Source organism: Nanorana parkeri, unplaced genomic scaffold, assembly GCF_000935625.1.
Source record: "Nanorana parkeri isolate BGI_ZX_2015 unplaced genomic scaffold, ASM93562v1 scaffold175, whole genome shotgun sequence".
In the NCBI taxonomy this organism is placed as follows: domain Eukaryota; kingdom Metazoa; phylum Chordata; class Amphibia; order Anura; family Dicroglossidae; genus Nanorana; species Nanorana parkeri.
This window is the reverse complement of record NW_017306443.1, coordinates 1,020,195-1,043,837: the sequence shown is the minus strand read 5'-3', so window position 1 is coordinate 1,043,837 and position 23,643 is coordinate 1,020,195. Positions and strand designations below refer to the sequence as shown.

The 23,643-nt window shown below is 42.7% G+C and overlaps 1 protein-coding gene across 1 annotated transcript in view; it reads left to right on the top strand.

Annotated features, from left to right (window-relative positions):
• Nucleotides 1-23,643, top strand: part of SH3KBP1 (SH3 domain containing kinase binding protein 1) — a 281,799-nt gene that overhangs the window by 197,518 nt on the left and 60,638 nt on the right. The window contains exons 7-8 of the mRNA XM_018554851.1: nt 8,952-9,027; nt 13,857-13,951. Coding sequence (XP_018410353.1) covers nt 8,952-9,027; nt 13,857-13,951 — 171 coding nt within the window. The remainder of the gene's footprint in view (nt 1-8,951; nt 9,028-13,856; nt 13,952-23,643) is intronic.

Sequence of the window (23,643 nt, the reverse complement as noted above, 5' to 3'; positions counted from 1 at the left end):
CTAGCATGCCAATGCATCTCTCCTGGTATGCTTGTACTTTGTGGGCAAAAAACTTCTAAGTATGTGAAACCTAATTACTACATCTTCCCTTCTACCATGGCCTATTGCAATCTTTGGTACACTTTTAAGTTTACTTTTCTGTGGCCCCATGCCTAAAATGCGTACCAGAGCTTCATTAGCCACTCAGAAGAGTTATACCAGGGTCTGCTGTTAAATCTTTAGACCCGCACACACATACTAAGGCCAATTTAAACAGTAGCTAGTTAACCTACCAACTTGGAATTGAGAGAAAACCAGATTCCTTGGAGGAAACCCACAAAAGCACAGGGAGAGCATGCAAACTCCATGCAGGCAGTGTCCTGGCTAAGATTCCAAGGAAACCAAGAAACCAAAGACCCCAGTGTTGCAAGACATAAATGATAACCACTAAGTCACTGTGCTGCCAGGTACATCTATTTCTACTGTAAGAATCAGTAGGAAAGTCTGGTGACTGACTGAATCCTATAGTTTTGAATTGCTGTTGCAAGCCCCATGGCACTGGATGCTACTACTGGTCCATTAAGGGTGCATTCAAATCGGAATCAGAACCAAAAACACGAGTCAACTAAGGTACTATGACTTGCATTTGCTCAGTCCATTGACATCTTTTGATATTGACATTGTGTTTTTTGGGTGTTTTTTTAATGCTTTCCACGTTTATACAGATCAAGCTGTATAAGGTTACATAGTTACATAGTATTTGGGGTTGAAAAAAAGACATATGTCCATCAAGTCCAACCCATATAGGTGTCGTTCTGCCTTGCGTTGACACGAGTTACCCAGATAGCAAGGATAACTTTCCACAAACTTGTGTCAGGGTGAAATTGTAATTTTGTTAACTTGCTGCACACGTTCCTGGCAAGTTGTAGACTTGCAGAACACTTGCAGCACAAGTTCTAGTTGACACTTTTTGAATTTGTAGCAAATTTGCTTGGCAAGTCTACAGCAAGTGTCCTGCAGGTCTTAGCATGAGCTTTGCAAGCTCGCTGGTCTGGAGACTTGCAAAGCAGACTTACTGTAATCGTGCAACAAAATTGTGAAGCTTGGCAAGTCTGCAAGAGTTTAGCAAGTCATTTTCAAACTTGCAGCACAATTGCTTGCTATCTGGGTAGCAGTTCACACCAGGCCGTTGCTTTGCGCTGAAAAAAAGTAAAGTCTGCTCTACTTTTTCAACGGAAGGCAGCGCAGCACAATGAACTGATGTGAACTGCTCCCATTCACACACCCATTCGTTTTCAGATGTCTTTGCATTGGCATCCATTAAAAAGCAGATGCCAAAAGATCTGGTGTGAATGAGGCCTTAGTGGTGTTAAAGGGGCAATTTAACCAAAAGTGGTTTAATGTTTCTTAGTCAACCACTGGCATCTTATATTATTTGGTGATTGAAATGCTGACATCTCACTGTCTTGACTTTGTTCCTGTCCACCTTTAAAGTATAGGGTGTCGTCCCCCCACGCCTCCCCTCACCCCCGGTTCTTATTAATATAAAATAAATTCTATTTCTGCATGTATTACTAAGCCATAAACACGCAGCCAGCAAAGCTTTTATAAGCTGAGAGAACTGGCTTCAACAGTTCTGGAATTGTAGCTTTGTTACAGCTTTATATTTTAGAGGATCTGGACACATAGCTTGCTTGGCTTATAAAATGTTGTAAGTAGACTGAGACAGGAGACCTTGTAAGGATAAGGTTACAGCTTCCATGCTTCTCTTTAAAGACAGCTGTTTCATCAAAGCAGATTATCATATGAGAAAGTTATTGTTGAATCATGACTTCTCTCCAGTTCCGGGATGGTCTGCATTCAATTAAAGCGGATGTTTAATCTGCTGATATTTTGATTTTCCTTGTCCCTCCCCCTTCTCTAATAACATTTTTTAATAAGACCTTTCTGTTTTCATTACATACCTTATTTTATTTGCTGGCATTACTGTCTCTCTGTGCTACTCTGTGCAAGGAAAGCAGATCATGGCTGGTGCGATGGGGCTGGCAGGGTGCAGTATATAGCTCCTGAAAACATCACAGCACCATGCCTCAGTGCTCCTCTCAAGAGGATGAAAGCAGTGGGCTGCATATTTGGAGGAGTTATGCATATATCAAAATGCCTTGAAGGGTGGATGTCAGTTTTGGAGTGGCATTCCTAGGCAGGCTGCATTTGCATAAACACATGTAATGATGAGCCTTTATGCAGTCTCCGAGTGAGATATCACTGCTCCAATTCCCACACAGGTTCCCATCTCTGGAAGCATCAAGGGTTCAGGTCCTGAGCTCTTCTGTGCTCTGGCCTCGCTTGAAACAAAAAGGAAAAATTGCATTCCATAGATACAGAGAACAGTACATTTATTATTGTCCTTGCATTCCGGTCACACTGATCATCCTAGTCCTTTAAAGCGGACCTTTATCCATATCTTTAAAATAACAACAAAGACACCTTTAGAAATGTTTAGTAATGACAATCTACAGACACATACTTCTAGATAATAGCTGGCTTTGTATTTTTTGCACACCTTATTTCTCTTTTCATCCCCAGTCTTCTGACAGTGGCCATGTTAACTAAGGGCAGATTACTAGCTCTCCTTTTACTTCCTGGATTTCTGGCACATGTGACTAGACACGTGATTAAGACATGTGACCATGCACATCCTATCGGGGGAGGAAAATGCCTTTCCCTGAGATCTCAATAGTTAAGTACCTTAACTATTAACAAAAATGTATCTTATTTGTGTATCACTCAGCTGTAGATCCTCAAATCATCTCTGAATTCATGCTGACACTGTCCTTCCTTCTGTAGGGTGGCTACTTTTGTTCCCCATGGTCCTTGTGTGTGTTGTAGAGTAGCCACCACTCCAATCTCACTCCCGTGATATACTACAATCTCACATTTAGTTTACTAATTTGTATTGAGATTTATACACTATACTTATCTTAGCGCTCCTTTAGTGTCACCGACAAATCTAACTCATCCCTTCCTCGTTCTCTTTCTGTAGGGGTCCCCCAAGGCTCTGTCCTTGGAACCCTTCTCTTCTCTATCTACACCTGCTCCCTTGGTCAGTTGATAACCTCACATGGCTTCCAATACCATCTCTATGCTGAGGACACTCAAATATAAATTTCTACTCCACAACGCACCCCCTCTGTGTCCTTGCGTGTCACTAATCTACTAACTGACACATCCTTCTGGATGTCACAACACTTCTTAAAACTCAACCTTTCAAAAACTGAGCTCATGATATTTCCTCCCCACCATGCACCTTCCCCAAACTTTTCCCTTAAGATTGCTAACACAACTATCCAACCATCGACCCATGCCAAGGTACTAGGTGTCATCCTTGACTCGGACCTCACCTTTCTTCCCCACATCCAATCACTATCCAAATCCTGCCGCCTTCACCTTCGTAACATCTCCAAAATACGCCCCTTCCTCACCAAAGAAACCACAAAATTACTCATCCACTCGCTTGTGATATCTCGTCTTGACTATTGCAACTCTCTCCTCATTGGTCGAACCACTACACAGGCTATCCCCCCTTCAGTCTATCATGAATGCTGCTGCTAGACTCTTCCACCTAACCAAATGCTCAGTGTCTGCATCACCCCTCTGCCAATCCCTGCATTGGCTTCCAATTGCCCAAAGTATAAAATTCAAAACATTAACAACGACTTACAAAGCCATCCACAACTCTTCCCCCGACTATATCTCAAACCTTGTCTCAAAGTATCGCCTTAACCGCCCCCTCCGCTCTTCCAAAGACCTCCTGCTTTCCAGCTCCCTCGTCAACTCCTACCATGCTCGCCTCCTGGACTTCTCTAGAGTCTCTCTCCAATCCTATGGAACTCTCTACCCCAACCTGTCCGACTATCTCCCACTCTGACTGCCTTTAGGCGATCCCTTAAGACTCATCTCTTCAGGGAAGCCTATCCCACCTCAACCTAACCACTCAACCATCACGTTCTCAAACAATTCATCCCCACCGAGCTACCTCCTCAAATATATTTTTTGGCCCTCCCTTTTAGATTGTAAGCCCTCAGGGGCAGGGCCCTCCTTACCATCTTGTCTTGAATTGTATTGTGATTGTAATGTCTTCCTTATATTGTAAAGTGCTGCGCAAACTGTTGCCGCTATATAAATCCTGTATAATAATAAATCCTGTATAATAATAGAGATACTTTACAATTAAGCCCAAACGGGTAATATGTGTAAGAGGCAGGTAGTTGATTATTAGTGTGACTGGGGTGCAAGGACAGTAATAAATGTATTGTTCGGTGGATCTATGGAGCACCCTTTTTCCTTTTTGTTTCAAGCTGAGCCTTCATGAATGAAAAAAAATGAAATTCAGTCAATGAAAGGAGCAGGCCAGGGACAGTCAGGCTGGTGAGGAAAGGAATAGATGATGCTGAAGGTCCTCCAGCCAGGAAAATTAGATGGGCTCTGTTTGACTTTCCGCAGCTTTTAGTGTACACTGTGAAAAGCTCACAGTGTACAGTGGAAACAGAGTAAGACATTCAGTACAGGAGAGAAGCTGACTGTGCAAGTCTAAAGGTAATTTTAGAGTTCAGCTTTAAACCGCACTAACTAAAAAGAGAGAAAATTAGGTTCACTGAAATAAAGTGAGCCTGTGGTTAAACATTTTTTAAGATGTGTCTAAAATGTTCCACTAGATCAAGTCATAACATTGCTCATCAGACCTTTACCTGGCCTTTTAAATCTGTCACAAAAACTTCCTAATCAGGGGTACTGCTTTAACTTGCAAATCCAGTTTATACATACAAAGTTCTAAATAACTTCTATACTTAGCTGTAGGTTGATCTCATTCGACAAACATTGTTTTTTTTTTTGTACAAATTGGAATTATGGGATTCTTCTAGTGTTTTTGTTGTTTAACCCATTGTAATGTTTTGGACTGCCCACTGTCCTCTTTTCTGTTCTTTAAAAACAGTTACGTTACTGTTCCCTAGCCCACCTAATTGCATGTTTCAGCTACTTGATATACTGTGTATTGCCTAAGTTTAAAATACTATTCACTAGGGCTGCAATTGTCCGATTTTATTTCTCGATTAATCGGATACAAAAATTAAATAAACACCATCCTTAATTTAAAATAAAATACGCAAATGCTGTGTTAAAAACATAAACTTTACTTCAGAATACAACTGCATGCACAATTTTTTGCACTCGCACTGCCCTGGAGCGCAATGCATTGCGGTACCGTGCGTTCCACTATGGATGGGAGGCGCTTTTGGAGTGCCATTGAAGTGAATGGCACTGCAATGCACCTCCCACAGCAGAATTTGTCAGGCTGAAACTGAAAATGACTTTTTTCCCACCGTTAACATTTTTTTTCCAATGTTTGTAGTGTAAGCACATGGCGCTTGAATAGCTTCAGCATGGGGGAATGACAGCTGCCAGTGACAAGATTCCGCAGCTGGCAGGTGATGTAAATACAGCAGGTAGTGGGCTGGTGCAATAGCACCAACCAATCAACTAATCTATAATGAGAATAGTTGACAACTATTCTCATTATCAATTATTATCGATTAATCGATTGGTTGGTTGCAGCCCTACTATTCACACTTACAGGCATTGATGATAGTTAAAGTGTAACTACAACCTCCTATCCTTTACAGCCAAGGAAGGTGCAGTTACCCTGGTGCTGCACATATGATGGGCTATGACACCAGCCATTTGAGTGCCTAAAAGTTTGGCTGAGAGCTGAAATAAGTTAACTTGCAATCTTGACAGTTGGCATGCCTTAAAAGTAAGTGGTTTGAGAGTAAATTGGTGGGTAAAGTTCCTCTTTATGTGAACACATTAATAAATTCTAAATATCAGAATATTCGTCAATGTTGAGAGTGCTACATGTTTCTATACTGTGCACATTTTTATGCACTTGTCTGACCTAAGGTCCCTTTCACATGAGCGATCCGATCAGGTCCACCTGTTTTTCAGCCGGACCCGATCGGATGCTCTATGCAAGTCTATGGGCCACTGTGTATAAATGGACGAACGTCTGTTTACACCTGGTTAGCCCCAGCTCCAGCTAGGTCCGGATAAACAAACGGATCAGAGATCTGTTTCGCTAGATCAGATCGTGCTGGACCGGGGGTAATCTGATGTAAATGGACACGGTGTTCCGATCAACGGCAATTCAGGCAGTTCGTCTGTCTCTCCAGCACTGGACTTGCCATCTTCAGGGTTTGCCGATTCGAATTTAGCAGGACAACGCCACTCCCATGGTATACATAAACCATCAAGGTGGGACAAGAAGCATGGCCAGAGTGCGGGAAATGTCTGGGATTTTCTCTTGGGTGGAGGAGCATGTTCTGGCTCTTTCTGCAGTGTATATCCCAGGGGTGAACAATTGGCAGGCCGATTACCTTAGTCGCCAGTCGGTGGATCCGGGGGAATGGTCGTTGCACATCAGATTTGCCTCCATTGGGGAATGCCGGATGTGGATCTCAGGATATGCCTTTCCCCCGGTGCATCAGCCGGTGGGATTCCTGTCATCCTTGTGGCACTGGATAAGCCGAGAAGAGCTTGATACACGGACTTGGTGCGGATGGTCGTGGACGCATCCTGGCAGCTGTGCTTCATCCAGATCTTCTGTAGCTGTAACGGACAGGCCCAGGTGGGTAGGCTGGATCTCAGCTGCGGAATCAGCGAGTCGCTTGTTTGTGTCGGCTCGGGTCAAGGGTTCCCCGTCACACTCTGTATGGTATATACAGGGGTACGGGTACTCCTAGAATGAGATCCTAATAGGTTGGACTTGATGGACTAATGTCTTTATTCAACCTCAAATACTATGTAACTATGTAATTCAATGAAATCAAAGCAGTCCATTCACAAGTTATGGCACTGTGCCTTTAAGGAGTCACAGATAAATGAGTACCAGAGTGCGTGTACAGTAATTTGGCTAATATGCAGATTAGCAGAGCATATATTAGTTAGTATTGGAGAGCCTCAGGTGAGACAAGGTTACTTGGGGTTTGTAATGGGTTAAGTCCAATTGTTGGTATCAGGCTAGCTGCTCCAGGAAGATGCAGGACAGAATCCCTGTGCAATCCTGGCAATCCAGGAGAGACAGCAGGGTCCAGCTGAAGGCTTCAGGAAGGCAGTGGGTTGCAGGGAACGAATCCCTGTGAAAGCACCGATTGGCAGTAGTAGCAGCTCCACATGTAGGGCGCATCTCTATGGCCGCAGGGGGCCGGTTCCGGCAGTGCTATGACGCTAGCGAGGTACACTGGCTCGACGTTCACAACACTAGAGCGCTGAGCTAGTGCAGCCCGCGTCATCTTATGGAGGAGGAGAACGTGAGGGGGAGGAGCCGGGAGCGCCGCCTGACGCCTCGGTCTCCTAGTGACGGCACGCCGCTGGTTAGAGAGGCTGGCCCGCGGTCTGGGGGGATGTGGACGGGCGAATCTATTACAGTAGCAGGGCCCCATGTTCCATCCTGCTTCACAGTTGCTGGATTTACCAGCGTGGCTGTTGAGAGCCAGGTGCTGAGGAACTGTGGTTTGCCGAATTCGGTTATTCCCTTGATGCTCAAGGTGCGTAAGGCTACTTCCCAGAAGATTTACCACCGTACATGGAAGGCTTATTTTGCCTGGTGCTAAGCAAGGGCCCTCTTTTCTCCTTTTTTATTCGGTACGCAGGATCCTGACCTTTCTGCAGTGTGGGGTGGATCAGGGTCTCACCTTGAGTACGGTGAAGGGCCAGATTTCGGCTCTGGCTATCTTTCCCGGTGGCCAATTCTATGTTGGTACGTTTGTGCATGGGGTTACGCATGTCGTCCTTCCTGTCCGATCTCCCTTACCGCAATTTGAATTTAGTGCTCTCTGTGTTGCAGGAGCCTCATTTTGAGCCTTTGAGGGGGGTTCCGCTTCTGACTTTGTCTCAAAAAGTGGCCTTTTTTTGGTGGCAATTACTTCTGTCTGCAGGCTTTTGGAGTTGGCGGCCTTGACGTGTAAGTTCCCATTTTCGATCCTTCATAGGGACAAGGTTGTGTTGCATTCCAGGCTGTCTTTTCTTCCTAAAGTTGTTTCGGCTTTCCACCTTAATGAAATATGGTTTTGCTTTCTTTATGTCCGAAGCCCGCTTATAGGAAGGAGAGAGCACTTTACTGTTTTGGATGTGGTTCGCGCTCTCCGTGTATACTTGGATGTTAAGGCTCCCTTTCATAAGACTGATACTCTGTTTGTAGTTTTGGACGGTCCTCAAAAGGGTCAGGCCGTGTCCTCAGCCACTGTCTCTTGTTGAAATCGTAAAACGATTGCTCTGCATTCATGGAAGAACACAGCTCCTGCCCTCTCTGTGTGGGGGAGTGTACTTCTTACTGCTTGTTACTTACTGGAGACTTGTCAGCAAGTGAAGGGTTTGGCCACTAGCAAAGGCCACCCCTAGGCTGTCTTTTGTTTTGTGCCTAGCTTCCTTCTCCTCCAGGTGGCGATACTACCTTGTGGTACATGATCTTTGATCAATTTCCAGTGTCCTTCAATGAACACAGAGAAAAGGATTTTACTGTGAGCACAAAAATCCTATTTTTTCTGAAATGGATAAGACAATACACTGTGTTTATCCCTATATGTATCTAGTTTTTTAAAATGTATGGACATACTGTATATCACAAACTTTGTCAGATGTAAGATCTTTTACATGCACGTTTAGGATTAGATGCCTTTCTTCACAAAGATAATTTGTATTAAATAAAACAGTTTAAGAGTTAATCTCTCTGTCACTTTTGTTCATTTTGGGAGATTTTCCGTTTACTTTGGACCCCCGTCACCAAACAGGAAGTGAATGGAAGTCACCCACTGGGGAGTTCTGAAATACTAGAGTTCCATTTAGCACTTCTTCCAAATGAGGTCCATCTATCATGTTTTGGTGTACCGTAGTCTAATAAGTTCTGTTTTCTTTTTCAGGCAATGGGAAAAAAATTGCCACCAGCGGTCACATCACAGGAATCACTGAAGACAGAAATGGAAAATAAATCAAAAGGTAAGTCAAATATCATTTTCTATGTGTTTTTTTTATTTTTTTATTAATACTGTATATAATGAATGAAATTGTTCTTCTAAGATTTGTGGAGACTTCTTAATTCTACCAATTTAAAAAAAGGCCCACTTTTATAGCACTGAGTATTTTATAAATTAAACCTATTAATAGGCCGGCCCATATAAAGCACCTTTATTATGCAGCTAAGAGCCATAAAGAGGCCCTTGTATGCTAATGTTGTTTTTCCTCTTTAAAGGAAATCTTAGCCTTTTTTTCAGACATTTTCAGCAATTACGGAAAGTACCTATGATCTTGTTAGAAATGCAGTGTTCTTGTCACTTCCTCTGGGCGGAATTCAAAGCATAAACAATCTTATCTTCCTTCTGTAAATTACATAAGTAAAACACATTTAAAAATGTAAGCGTTTTTTAACGTTATGTGATGTAAGTAGGATCATGTAACAAATCTAAAGTAGGTGAAGAGCATGTGCATATCCTAACAGAGCTTGCTATATTGGGTGCACATAATTGAGTGCAATATAGTCACCCAGGACTCTCAGCCAGGGGGGCTGAGCAATTCCAGAAAGCACATATATTTAATGCTAAAGAGATGGCTTTGCAGTTCTTCCCAGGTTTTCCAGATTTGGCTTGGGTTGCTGGAACTGGGAGATTTCAAAGAGCATTGGGAGGAATGGAATCTCCATTCCTGGGTCCGGACTTTAGTGTTGACCAGCACCGAGTAGTTGTGCACCTGTTCACAGCCCTTATGAAGAGAATGTGGGTTAATCTTCAGTGTTCCACCTGGCAGACAGAGACGGTCTCTGTGCAGGGGTCTGGAGGGCTCCACCCTGGAACCAGCCTGTGTGCCAAGCTGGTGTGATACAGTCTGTGTGGCAATACCCGGATGTGGTAAGGACCAGCCTGTGTGACTGTGAGAGAAACAGACAAAGCTAGGAGGACCAGAGGGTCCAAACAGCCAGGTGCTGAAGGTACAAGCCAAGAAGCCTAATCTGTGTTTTCGTTGCCAGTTCTGTGTGTACTATTTGTTGGGAAAACCTGTGTGGAATTTTTTTGACTTTTGAATCAATAAAAGTGGGCAAAGAAGCCCTAAAAAGAAAACTTAAGCGAGTGAAGTGCTCTTAATGCACTAACGTTTGGAGCTAATTCTCACAATATATATACTATAATATATATAAGATTAATATTTAGATAAGCGCTTATGATTATTTTATGACATGCATTGAATCAGTTAAATCAGTTCAAAAAAAGGCTACTTTTGTTATTACAGTACATTACTTTTCCTTATTAATTCTTATTGCTGTGGATTATTATTTTATAACAATTATTAATTTTAAAGAAGTTTTGCATACAGTTTAATTATAATATTCATACATTTTAAGGTTTGATTTGAATTTCAGTTTTGCTTGGGATAACTTGGCAAACTGCAGTATCTGATTATAGTTTGTAGTAGGAAATAACTCCTCCTCATTGTGACAAAAAAAAGCCTTTCCCTTTCAAGATTTTCCTGCCTGTCTTGGATACAAAACATAACAATGTTTTCCTTTTTTAGCTCCTCTATATTTTTGGGATGTGTCCACATATGAATCACTGCCCATTGTAAATTACAGAGCCAATAAAATCAGAATGACATTCTTGTAATCATGTTTTAACTGCCTCCGGGCCGGCCGGCCGGGGGCTCTCTAGATTTGAGCGATCGTCTTTAGAGGTCCGCTCAGACACGCCCCCTCGCGCATGTGAAATAGAACCTGTATTTGTTCTGATTGCTCTTTTGCCCTGTTAGGGAATGCCCCCCTCATTTCTTGTTTTTGTTACAGGAACGGAAAGTGAGGGGAAATCTTCAATAGGGACACAGAAAACATGAAACAATAATTTTTAGCAGATTACAAAAACATTAGTATTCCTACATTTTTTTTTTTTTTTACTGTCCGTGTCTCCAGTAGGGGATCACCTTCATGTCCTTCATGTCCTGCCTGTTGACAGCATTGTCTCCAGGACATAAAGTAAGGGGAAATCTCCACAGCACACTTCAAGCATCAATAAAAAACTGCAAGAGATTCTAACCTGCCCTCTTTGTCAAACTTCAGCTCTCGCACCTGTACAGTGTAGCCCTTATGCACCAGAGCGATTTTGAAATTTCTGCTATGGCTCTGTTTTTTTCAGCAATAACTTTGTCATTGACATCTGTGAACTGCCACTGTTGAATTGATAGTTCCCTTTTTATGAACCCTCTTCCCTCCCTTTCTGTTCCTGAAAATGTTATTTTTGATAATAAAAAGAGGTTATACAAAAAAAATCCCCCAAAAACATTGTTTTTAATATAATATAATACGGTAGAAAAAGCTCTTAAAACCAATTCAGGAGTTCCATCTATTGAACAATCACTTAGAGATACTGTATATTGGTGAAGGGCACCTAGTTGTCCTATCCACCTTATACACAGTTCTATTATCCAGTCATGGATAGAAGAGGTTAAGGTAGTATTCCAGTATCTAGGAATAACATCTCTAGCCACACATAGGAAGAATCGTAAAAGAGATTTCTGGCTCCTGCAAGGGAACCAGGGAAGATGTAGAACAATACAATCCGCAGTGTTCCTGTGAGTGTAGAAATGGCAACCTTTGCATAGATATGGGAGATTTTGTCACAGAAAGGTTGATTTAAGGACAGGGCCACCATATGTGCTTAAGTGTGCTTATTTTTGTAGAGTGCCAACACAGATTCGGTACAGTTTATGTGTGGATCCCTACCAGTTAGTAAATAGCTTATAATTCCTTTCATGGTTGTGGCTCCCTATGACTAATTTGTGGTCAGACATAAACAGTTTATTTTGGTATCACCTGCATGCCTCCCGTATGTATAAAGGAGAGCATTGTATAAATAGGAGATGCCGTGTTCGGGAACTTCCCCAGCGATGCAAATGAGTAAAAACAAACTTTCTGTATAAGTTTTCATGTTGGGAAATAGATAGTTTAGAGTGTTTAAACTGAAGGTATTGCAGCCAGACTCCCCAGCAGGTTTATGCCAGATCAGATAGTTGAGTAAGAGTTTGAATTGATAGGTTGTGAAGGTATTGGGTTAGATAAGAGTGTTTAGCAGACTTTTTTTGTGAAGGAAAAATATCACCGCTTCTGCAGGGTGAATTCAGGGTTGTCAATGATTGTGATAATGGGACTTTTACAGTGTGGAGAGTAGGGATGCACCGATACCAAGTACAGTACTCGGTACGAGTACATGTACAGATACTTTTGGAGCTCCAAGACTAGACTAGAGAAAAATTCAAAAGTTAGGAGGCAGCTGTCATTTCTAAGTAGCACACGGAGCTCCTGGGATTTGTACATCTCTCTTTTAATGTATGATTTTGTTTTTTTAAATATAAATAAAGGGATGCACCGATACCATTTTTGCAAGTACAAGTACTGATACTTGCCCAAGTACTTACAAGTACCTATACATTTTTGTTTGTCATGTGACAGTTTTTCGAAAACAATATCGACTAATGATTTCAGGACAGTGGTGGAGCGCCAGAGGTAGGTCCCAGCTGCAGCCGCTGCAACCCTGGTAGTTATCATGAAAATGCCAATCTCGGCACTGGTATCTGAAAAATATCGGTGCATCCCTAGTGAAGAGACAATATGTGCTCCTAAGAGACTTCCATAGGCCAAGTGTATAAAGCAGGAAGAGTGGTAGATGAGAAGAGCTTTAGAAGAAAGCCACATTAGTTTTGTGAAAGGAAAGGAAGAGGCATCCTTTTCCAGCTTGACTTGAATTTGTGGTCCCCTACAGCAAACTAGTCGAGAAAGTGAGTAAGTATGGTTTCTTTGAAATACAATCAGACATCAGGTAGGGCAATACCACCATGTTCTTTTGCAAAAATGATTTTATACTTTATGCAATCAATAAACAAAAATGTTAAAAACTAAAGAAAAATAGACTTCTAGTGTTAGTTTTAAAGAAATTGTGTTACTGTAGGTAATAAATATAAAATGTATTCTATTATTTGTCCAGTTTACAATTGCACAAAAATTATGATTCCAGTATCATTGCAAAATTAATTACAAATTAATAGTTGGAAAAATAGGAATTTAAAAAAAAATCAGCAGGAAAATAAAAGGTAAGGGTAGAAGGGGACGGAGGGGTTATTTAGAAACGTTTAGGGTATACTAAGGGTTAATAAGGGGTTAAATATGACCAGGTTGCTGACATCATATGTAGATTGAAGCTCATCTTTTTGATCTATCATGAATTAAACTGTTTATAAACAGCAACAGAAAGTCTATTTTATGACAGCAGCTATTACAGCAGATGATTTTTTACAGCAAGTTCTGTATATGCATACTACACATGTCCTGTGTATTTTGATGAGGCTTTTGGGCATGTGTACATCCAGTGTCCACAACTGGTTAAAACTAGAAAGATGAAAATTAGAAAATGACTAATTTAAAAATCCAGTTTAATCTCCATAAAATATTTGATTTTTCCAAGGATAAAATCACTCCCAAACCTACAGCCTTCGATCATAGGTGCAAATGACTTGGCTCTTAAAGGGAGCTGCATCATCTGTTATTGTAAACTGTCATGATCAATCACTTCCTAGAGTGCAGCTCAAATTATTTATTTCCTTTTAAAAGCCAAATTGGATGCTAATGGCAACAACTTTGCGTTTGTTCTCAATTTCATTTTCCAGTTTTATTGAATCATCCTCCATGTGCTCCTTCCCGTAGAAGTAGTCGGTTGTCAGCTGCCATCATTCTGTTTGCATACAGATTATTGTTGCTAAATAAATCACACACAATGTTTGCTTTTGTTTTATAGCCAAGGAATATTGTAAAGTTCTCTTCCCATATGAAGCCCTCAATGAAGATGAATTGACAATCAGAGAAAGTGAAATCGTGGTTGTTGTAAACAAGGTAATTTACTAAGTAATGTGCAGATTGTATATTCCTGCTGTCAGTTTTAGCTTAAATGACTGAAACAAATGGTTTCCCTTGTTTTATGGTTTGTTCTTTGGCTGTTGACTCCTAGTTCTCATAAGTACTGTACATGTGTTGTAAATCTAGTTGATGCATATCTTGGGGCCCTGTAGTAATGTGTTCTGTTTAGCACACAACATTTCTTATTCAATAGAGTGCTTGTTCTCAAGCACGTATTCTTCATTGTGGAAAGCCAAAGCAATCAATCCACATTCACTCTGATGATGTCAGACCAGTACCAGAGTCAAGATCCATTCTGATTGGTTGCTAGGGGTCACTTCCAGTCTGACGTCAGATAGCCAATTCCCAAATCAATAATGTTAAGTGCAAGCAATCCTGTCACTTTTGACAACTCATCAGCGAGTAGAGAAGGGTTAAAACTAGGGATGTCCCAATTCCACTTTAAGACCAAGTACTGGCCCTCATGTACTTGCTGATACCAATCACCGATACTTTTTCTTAAAGGAACATGTGACTTTTTCTCTAAAACAGCACAGACTGATGATTTTAGGGCAGTTTCTCGCCAGGGCTAAATACAGATGTCACCAGAACTAAATACATGTCCCCAAAGCCGAATACATGTCCCCACAGCAGAACACATGTCCCTAAGGCAGAATAGTATTCTGCTTTGGGGACATGTATTCTGAGAATACATGTCCACAATGCAGGATACATATTCACAAAGCAGAACACATGTCCCTAAGGCAGAATAGTATTCTGCTTTGGGGACATGTATTCTGAAAATACATGTCGCCAAAGCAGAACACATGTCCCTAAGGCAGAATAATATTCTGCTTTGGGGACAGGTATTCTGAGAATACCTGTCCCCAAAGCAGGATACATGTCCCTAAGGCAGAATAGTATTTTGCTGTGGGGACATCTTTCTCAGAATACATGTCCACAAAGCAGGATACATGTCCCTAAGGCAGAATAGTATTCTGTTTTGGGGACATGTATTCTGAGAATACATGTCCACAAAGCAGGATACATGTCCCTAAAGCAGAGTAGCATTCTGCTTTGGGGACATGTATTCTGACAATACATGTCCCCAGAGCAGGATACAAGATACCAAAGCAGAACACATGTGCCTAAGGCAGAATAGTATTCTGCTTTGGGGACATGTATTCTGCTTTGGGAACACGTGTTCTGCAAATACATGTCCCCAAAGCAGAATTCCTTTCACCAGGCTGCGTGTCGATCTCATCTAGGCGACGTGGACATCTGCAGTGGCTTCTTTCAGTCCCATTGACAGTGAACACCAGGACAAATAGAAACAAAATGAATATCCCCAATGGGAAATAGCAATAAAAACGTGACTGTGTTGCTAAGTGCCCATTCATATTGTTGCAGTCTGGTGTGCTGCATTAACATGCATTGGGTTATGGCAGTCTATTCATTTGAATGGGCTAACAATGAACCAGACGACACAAAAAATCGGCCATGCACCATTTTTTGCAATGGAGCACACCACAATGCACAGTAATTCATCACAGTGCGTTGCATTGCGCTGCAACGTGTATGAGTTGGCAAGATGCGTTGGGGGTGCCATGAAGAATGATTGTCACCTCATTGCACCAATATGCCACACGTTACTACACCGCAACAGTTTGATTGGGCTTTACTCCCTCCCTAATATATTAAACACTAAAAAAAATGAAGTTTTGCCTTTTAGATACACTTCAAGTACTGCCTTTGGTGACATAAAGGAGTGAAGCGTGCCTATTTCCTGCTGCCTCTTGTTATCTCTTTATAGAATAAGCACCTGAGAGGCTTTCCAGCACACTTAGCAAACGTAATGTAGAGAAGTAATGTAATCCTGCTAATTTTCCTTTACCATCTATTGTAAAAAGTAGATATGATGCAGTCCCTGATGCTCCGGCAGCCGGCCACTGCATGCAATTTGTCCACCTTCCTGTAAGAGAACCTGCCATAAGTCAAATATACAGCATACCCATCACCTATATGCTTTATTTTCTTTCACATTGTTTTACTAAATAGCATACATTGGTATAGATCAGGGGTAGGCAACCTACAAATCCCATCATGTTTCTGCCTCCGGGAGTCATGCCTGTGGCTTGCAATGCCTTATGGGATTTGTAGTTTCAGCACAGCTGGAGAGCCAAGGTTGCCTATCCCTGGTTTAGATTAATAAATAACTGATATGTCAGGGATGTTTATTTTGACATATATTTCCATTAAGTACCAGAAAATAATAGAAATGACAAGAAACAGCTAACTGCAAGATATTGTGTAACATGCTGCTTGAACAAAGCAGGAATGTATGCTTGTTCCACATTGTGATAAATGTGGGCAGTTCTTGGCAAAGACACAGGCAGTCATCACATTCTGTGTGCATTAAATATATCTCAGTGTTCTTTGCAAAATAATCATCTGTGCCAGAAATATTCTATCTCCCCTATGAGAACCAATATGTTCTAAGAAGTTAGGCAGTAATAAAAAAGCTGATTACTTGAACGTGACCAGAAGTCTGATGGTTCCTGATGTTGGTTACTGTTGCTTGGAGGGCAGGATTGGGCTTGAACTACTGGGAAATATGATTGGTTCCTTAACAGTAGGTGAGAAATGGGGGCATGACAACTAAGAGAAGCTACACACTAAATCTAATAAATGAAATGGTTCCAATATAGGCATTGCTGTTATCTTATCGAAAAAAATAACAGCCGTTTACTGTTGTGTGGTGAACTAGAATATTTAGGAAGAATATTTATTTTGTGAAAATGTAACCCTGCATGTTATAGTGAGGTGGGTCACAAGGAACTCATCAGCTCTCTACAGGAACAGTGTAAAGCACAGTAGAGCCTTGTTAGAAGAGAAGGTATCTACATGTCTCATTCCATCACAAAAATAAGAGGTTTATTTTTCATTTATTATAGCCGGTGGAGCCATGCAAATCATTCTTTACCCCCTTGGTCAGTGTACATCCAGAACTGCTTGTTTAGAGCCATACTGCATACAGCTATTTCAGGCTTGTTGGCCAGCATCAGTGCAGTGCATAGAAACAGTGCCTTTTATAGACTATAGCTTGGGCACTAACAAGAAAGTATAACACGACAAGTATTGGTGAAAAGGGCCAAAAAGAACCAAAAAGCTCTTCACTGAACTATTATTTAAGACAGTGGAGCCTTCTCAAATCTGTCAAACATATCTGTACGTCTGAATTTCATCACAATTGCCATAAAAAGGATAGTAGGTGGAGCTATGAATGAACTCCACCCCTTGAGGAACATAATGACAAAAGAAGTTCAAGCTCATATCGCTACCTGGCATGAGGAGTTTGTGACATAGCATGCACTCCTCGAAGCAGGCCTATACAGCTAGTTTGGTGGTGGTCAACATACTTAATATGTAGACCCTGACATCACCAAAGGGCTGCACATAAAATACAGTGTATGTAATGCATGCTACATGAGATTGTCAAAGACTGCAAACATATTACAGGCATTGTCGGAGACTAGGAACATGCTGTAGTAGACTGTCAGAGACTAATGCTAGAGATCACTGCCATTACAGCCCCTTTAAGAATTTACTGGCACCATATCTGATATTCTTCTCAGCAAGATCCATTATAAAATGTTAAAGGAAAAAAAAAAAAAATGAGAAAAAAAATGGACAGCACAGAAAAAGTAAGGAAGTATGAAGGAAATCAACTAAATAGTTTTTCGCGAATAGAATTCAGGTATAAAGGGAGGGAAAGTAAGGAAAGCACTGACTATTGGTGGAGCCCGAGGGCCAAACAGTAAGTACCAAATGGTCCCAGGATTGGGCACCAGGGATCTAGATGCTTCTGTTTGAAGTGAAATTTATTAATAACTATTCACATACTTGCTTCTGACTCACTGATTTCTGAGCACTGCTATGAGCAAGTGTATTTATCATACTCTTCTGTGGATGAAAAAGAAAGGCTTTGTCACCAGCAGTGCTGTGTATGAAATAGTGGTGGTAGTAAGGAAATCACATATACATTAAAATGTTGTAATTTTTCTGTATTACGTATAGGATTGTATACAGATTAATTTATCTCACTGATTGTGTGGTATGTCCTTTATTTCCATAACTGTCCTCCTGAACACAAAGCATTTATACTGCTTATTACTCCACTGGAAGAGTTATTAAACCCTCATGTTTTTAGTATATAACTACTACTACTACTACTACTACTACTACTACTACTACTACTACTACTACTACTACTCGACGTAGTAGTAGTAGTAGTCGACGTAGTAGTAGTAGTAGTCGACGTAGTCGACTTTTGAACCATGTTTAAACTTGCATGTGTCTTCGCCGCGTGCTCCCGTCCGAACATCTGAAGAGTATCGAGCGGCCGCAAAGGATCTTGAGGCGGCCATGAGCAGTTCAGATGTTCGGCGATGTGGAAAGCCACAAGGTAAGTATATGGAGCAGCAGACTCCGTGGGACATGAGCGAAGAGGAGTCAGCCTGGATCGGAGACCAGCAACAGTGCTGGAGGGACAGCTAAAAACGACAGTAAGGAAGAAGATGATCGGATTAAGAGGCATCATTTAAGGTAAGTCCCTACACTAACATTGGCGAAGAGGGGGAAAAAATATCCTTTTAATGTCACTTCAAACTATAATCTGCTAAACATTTAAGCTTTCAAAACTAAAGCTGACATTTAAGTATACCCGAGGCTAGATCAAAACATTCATCAGGTAGCTTACTTAGGTATAATCTGCCTGTTGCTGCAGAAAGTCTCACGTTAAAGTCACATTGTCAGGACATTGATATGCAAATAGCAACGAACCCAGTCTGCACATTGTATGTCAGCATGGTTGCTGTAGTCTCCACTAGAGGTGTACTAACTGGGTGACAACACAAAAGCACGTCTGGGGACAGTTGTCACTCCATCAAGAATGACTGAAAATAACTTGTGAAATGACATTGTTAAAGCTTAAGAGTTATTAGTGATTGGGTTTAGATCTACTTTAAAGTGTAGAACCACTTTTGCAGTCGAATTTTAGAAAACCCCACTATATGTTTGTTATGCGTTCTCATTCACACCGCATATTTAAAAATAATCTTTACAAATATATTTGTTACCTTACATTTCTTACCTTTTTAGATATTTTTTGGTGAAGGTCTTTGTGCAGATTCCAGAATACTGTGAGCAGTTTGAAAGTATAAGTAGAGGGACAGATTGAGCTTCTTCTCATTAATGTACAATGCTTTTAAGCCCTCATTTCCACGAGAAATGGCCGGCCCATACAGATCTGTGCTGCGTGCACTGCTGTATTGGGCCGCTCCCGGGAAGGACAGGTGCTGCGTGTGATTACACGCAGAAGCCTGTCCCTGTCCTGTCCCTCTCGATTACACGCAGTACGCCGCCCTACGCTCATCTGACCTGCACGCAGTGGTGTATTCTGATTTGGGGCTGCCGTAGGCAAGGAAAAACTCGGACGCCCCTTCCCCCACTAAATTTACTCCACCCCTTCCTGTTTAATACTTTTTGCGTAACCTGACAGATGCTGGATACAGTGCACACGCTGGATACAGCTTTTGACTTGTTCCGTTATTAGCGTAGCAGGAAAAGTTGGGGTCTCAGGGGGGCTTTGCAGGATCTGTGGTGAGCTCTGCAAGGTCAATGGTGTGCAAAGCCCACCACAGATCGTGCACAGCCCCCCTGAGACCCTGCAGAGCACCCCACAGCTTCTGCACTGAGACCCTGCAGTCTGCTGGATCTCAGGGGGGCTGTACAAGATCTGTGGTGGGCTTTACAGGCTGCAGAGCCCCCTAAGGATCCTGCACAGCCCCCCCCAGATCCTGTACAGCCCACCAAAGGGTATTGCACAGCCCACCTGTGACTCTTTGGTGGGCTGACAGAATCTATGTTGGGCCCTGCCAGCACAGTCATCCTCCTACCTGGCACGGGAAACCCAGCCTCCTCGGCGCCCAATCTCTCAGCTTCGCCGCCCGACTGGAGCCTCGGCGACGCCTCCCGCCTCCTCCATTGCCGTCTCTGCCCTCCGCTGTAGTATTTGGCCCCCCGCCTCCTCCATCTTCACCCTGCCTCTTCCATCTCCGCCCCCATCTCCTCTGTCTCTGCCTCCTGCCGCTCTGTCTCCTCCTGCTCCCCCGCCTGCTGCTTCCGCTTAGGCCCGGCTGCCTAAATGTTTTGGGGGCGGCATTTTTGCCGCAAACGCCTTGTTTGCCTCACGGCAGATATACGCCCCTGTCTGCACGACCATACGGATGTGGGTGTCCCTGCACGGACGCAGGCAAGATCCATCCTGTCAGCGTACAAGTACGGACACCTGTACGGATGTGCAGGTCGGGTGAGCGTAGGGCGGCATACGGCCGCATACTCCCATAGATAAGGACAGGCTCACACGCAGCACCTGTCCTTCCCGGGAGCGGCCCGATACGGCCGTGCACGCAGCACAGATCTGTACGGGCCGGCCTTTACCCTTGGTTAGGATAGACATTGTTCAAATTAAAATAATAACTGATAATGAAATCTGCCAGCACAGTGACAGAGTTAGAGTAAACATGACTTCCCCCTGCCCTGGGCGTCAGGAGGAAGAGGGAGGGAGGTCAGCTCCATGCTGATCTCCCTCTGTGCTGTGAATGCAGAAGTAATGTGTATTACATCACTTACATCAGATCTCTGCTTCATCAGCTTCTTTTGGGGTCCCCAGGTGACATTAGGGGTCCTAGAGACCCCTAATGTCTCCATAAAGAGGACCTGTCAGTGTACCTGTGCTATTATATAGGGGGATTGTATCCCCCTATGTAATAGCAATAACAAGTGTAAAAATAAAAAAATATAAATAAATAGAAAAAGTTAAAAAAAAAGTCACAAATAAAAAAAGTAAAACAACCCCCCCAAAATGTTTGTTTGTTTAAGTCCCCCCCCCTTTACATGTTACATATCGCCGTGAATGTCGGAGTGAGAGTAATAATTTTAGGGCCATCAATCACTGATAACACTAAACTGATGAGCGGTAAAAGCTTTTAAACCCAATTTTGGGTAATGTAGTCCTTTGAGGTTTCGTGCGCGTGTGCAATTTTAAGGCTTGACATGTTTGGTGTCTTTTTATCCGACGTGACCCCTGTATTTTATATTTTACCAAAAAATTGGGTAATAATAAATGTTTTTTTTTTATTCTGTAAATTTTCCTTATAATAGTAAAAAATAAAAACCGCAGTGGTGATTAAATACCACCAAAAGAAAGCTCTATCTGTCCCCAAAAAAAGGGTAAAAAAAATAATTTCAGTACAGCGTTGCATGACGGAATAAATGTCAGTCAAAGTATAGCCGAGTACTAAAAAATGGCCTGGATGGGGAAGGGGGTTTAACACCCTGGACTTTAAGTGGTTAAAGGAGAACTATGGGGTCAGTGTTTTTCCCCATAGTTCTCCTTAGGGTAACGGGAGGACACAAACTAGCGTCCTCCCGTTACCCTAAGCTCAGTATACCACGAGCTACAGGTCGCGGTATATTGAGACGCCGCAGCCGGAGCGGATCCCGACTTAGACGACGGGATCCGCCCAGCTGCGTGAGTGACAGCTGGCTTTGCCTATCTAGAGGCAGAGCCAGCTGTACCCGCCCCCTCCCCGTCCGTTCAGCCAGTCAGCGCTGGCAGATCGGAGTGGGGAGAGGGGAATCCAGCCCCTCCCCCTGTCACGGCAGAGAGCCGTGACAGGATCGAGAGGTGAGCGAACCCGGTATGTGTTCGCTCACCTCCCGATCTACTGAGCCGACCTGTGACAGTCTCATTGTCACAGGTCGGCTAGAACTATGAAGTGAGTGAAAAGCACTCACCTCATAGTTCTCCTTTTAAACACCTTCCTAGAAGACTGCCCCTTTGTGTCCGTTCCAGAGCAGGTAAAAAAAACTGCAGCTCTAGAACGCATGCAAACGCCCTGGCACTTAAAGCCCATTTTAAACTAAATGTTTTTGTTTTTAACCAAAAACGGCTTAGAAGGCATCAAAAACACGGCAAAAACGCGGCACAACCCACTGCACTGCGTGTGCAGAAACTCATGCAGATCTGCTCTGTGTTTGGTGTGAACAAGGCCTAAAGGTGGCCATACACTTTACAACCATCGCAAGACCTTAGTCATGCGATGGCTGTAAAGTAATTTAAAAAACCGACGATCTGCCCATCTTGGACAGGCAGACTGTACTAGCGATCATTGCAAGCCCTCCCCGCTGACCGCAATGCTGAACGGGCAGTGTGCGCGTGCGCACAACGGCCCATTCAGCATTTGTCTCTTGAGCATGCCACAAACCAGCCGAAAATCATTAGATTTTCGGCTGGTTTTCGAACATGCTCCTTATACAAAAGTCGTGCGACCGTACAGTAAAAACGGTTGCGCGCCTTCCATACACTTTGCGATTATCATACGATCGCGGGATTTGTATGGGCACCTTAAGGGTGTTTACGTGACAGGGGAGTACAAAAACAGGTGGGGTAGGTTGATTGAATTAGACATGAGACAGGTCTGTAAATGCTTCTGTGTCAGAGTTAAAGTGTATGTCAGGGCAAAATAAAAAAAGAAAACATGCAGTAGGGATGTCCCGATGCCACTTTTTCAGGCCCAAGTACAAGTACTTCCCCTCATGTAATTGCCGATACCAATTACCGATACTTTTTCTTAAAGGGACAGGTGACTTTAAATGATTCATAATACGTCATGTTATGTACTATGGATCATGATTTAACCTATTCCTGTTAGCAGCGGAGAATTGTAACTCTATTGCTGGAGTGTAGTGGAGGTATGTGCTGTATATATGTACTACATATACATTACACACGTCCAGTACACTATAGAAATAGATTTACAGCCAGCCCTGTCCCAGCTTCCCTCACTCACAGTTTTACTCCGATCCCTGTTGCCTCATGTGGTGCCTCTCGTAGTCGGCGCTGGGCAGGGTCGCTGCATCGCATCTCGGTGCTCAGCTTGTGGTCAGGCGCTCGCAATTCTGCACTGCTAACATGAATGGGTTAAATCATGATCCGCAGTACATATACAGTACACATGTCCCATACACTGCAGTAATAGAATTACAATGATCCCCTGCTAACATGCATAGGTTGAATGATCCGTAGTACATAATAGTACATAACATGTAGTTGTACTATGGATCATTTAACCCATTCATGTTAGCAGGGGATCATTGTAAATCTATTGCTGCTATGTACGGGACATTTGTGCTGTATATGTACAGTACGTATAGACTGCACTGCAGCAATAGATATACAATTCTGCACTGCTAACATGAATGGGTTAAATGATCCATAGTACAGGGCTACATATCATGTACTATGGATCATTTAACCCATTCATATTAGCAGGGGATACTTGTAAATGTATTGTTGCAGTGCATTCTATATGTAGTATATAGTACATGTACATATAGAGTGCCTGCAACAATACATTTACAATTATCCTCTGCTAACATGAATGGATTAAATGATCCCTAGTACAGGGCGAAGAGGGCTGGAGAGAGCAGCGACGAGTCAGCGCTGGTCTGGTGGGAGGAGCTCCAGGTCAGCGTCTAATTTAGCTGGCTCAGAGGTGTCGGCCGGCTAAATTAGAATCCCACCTGTAGCTCCTCTTGCCGGTCCAGCGCTGACTCGCCGCTGC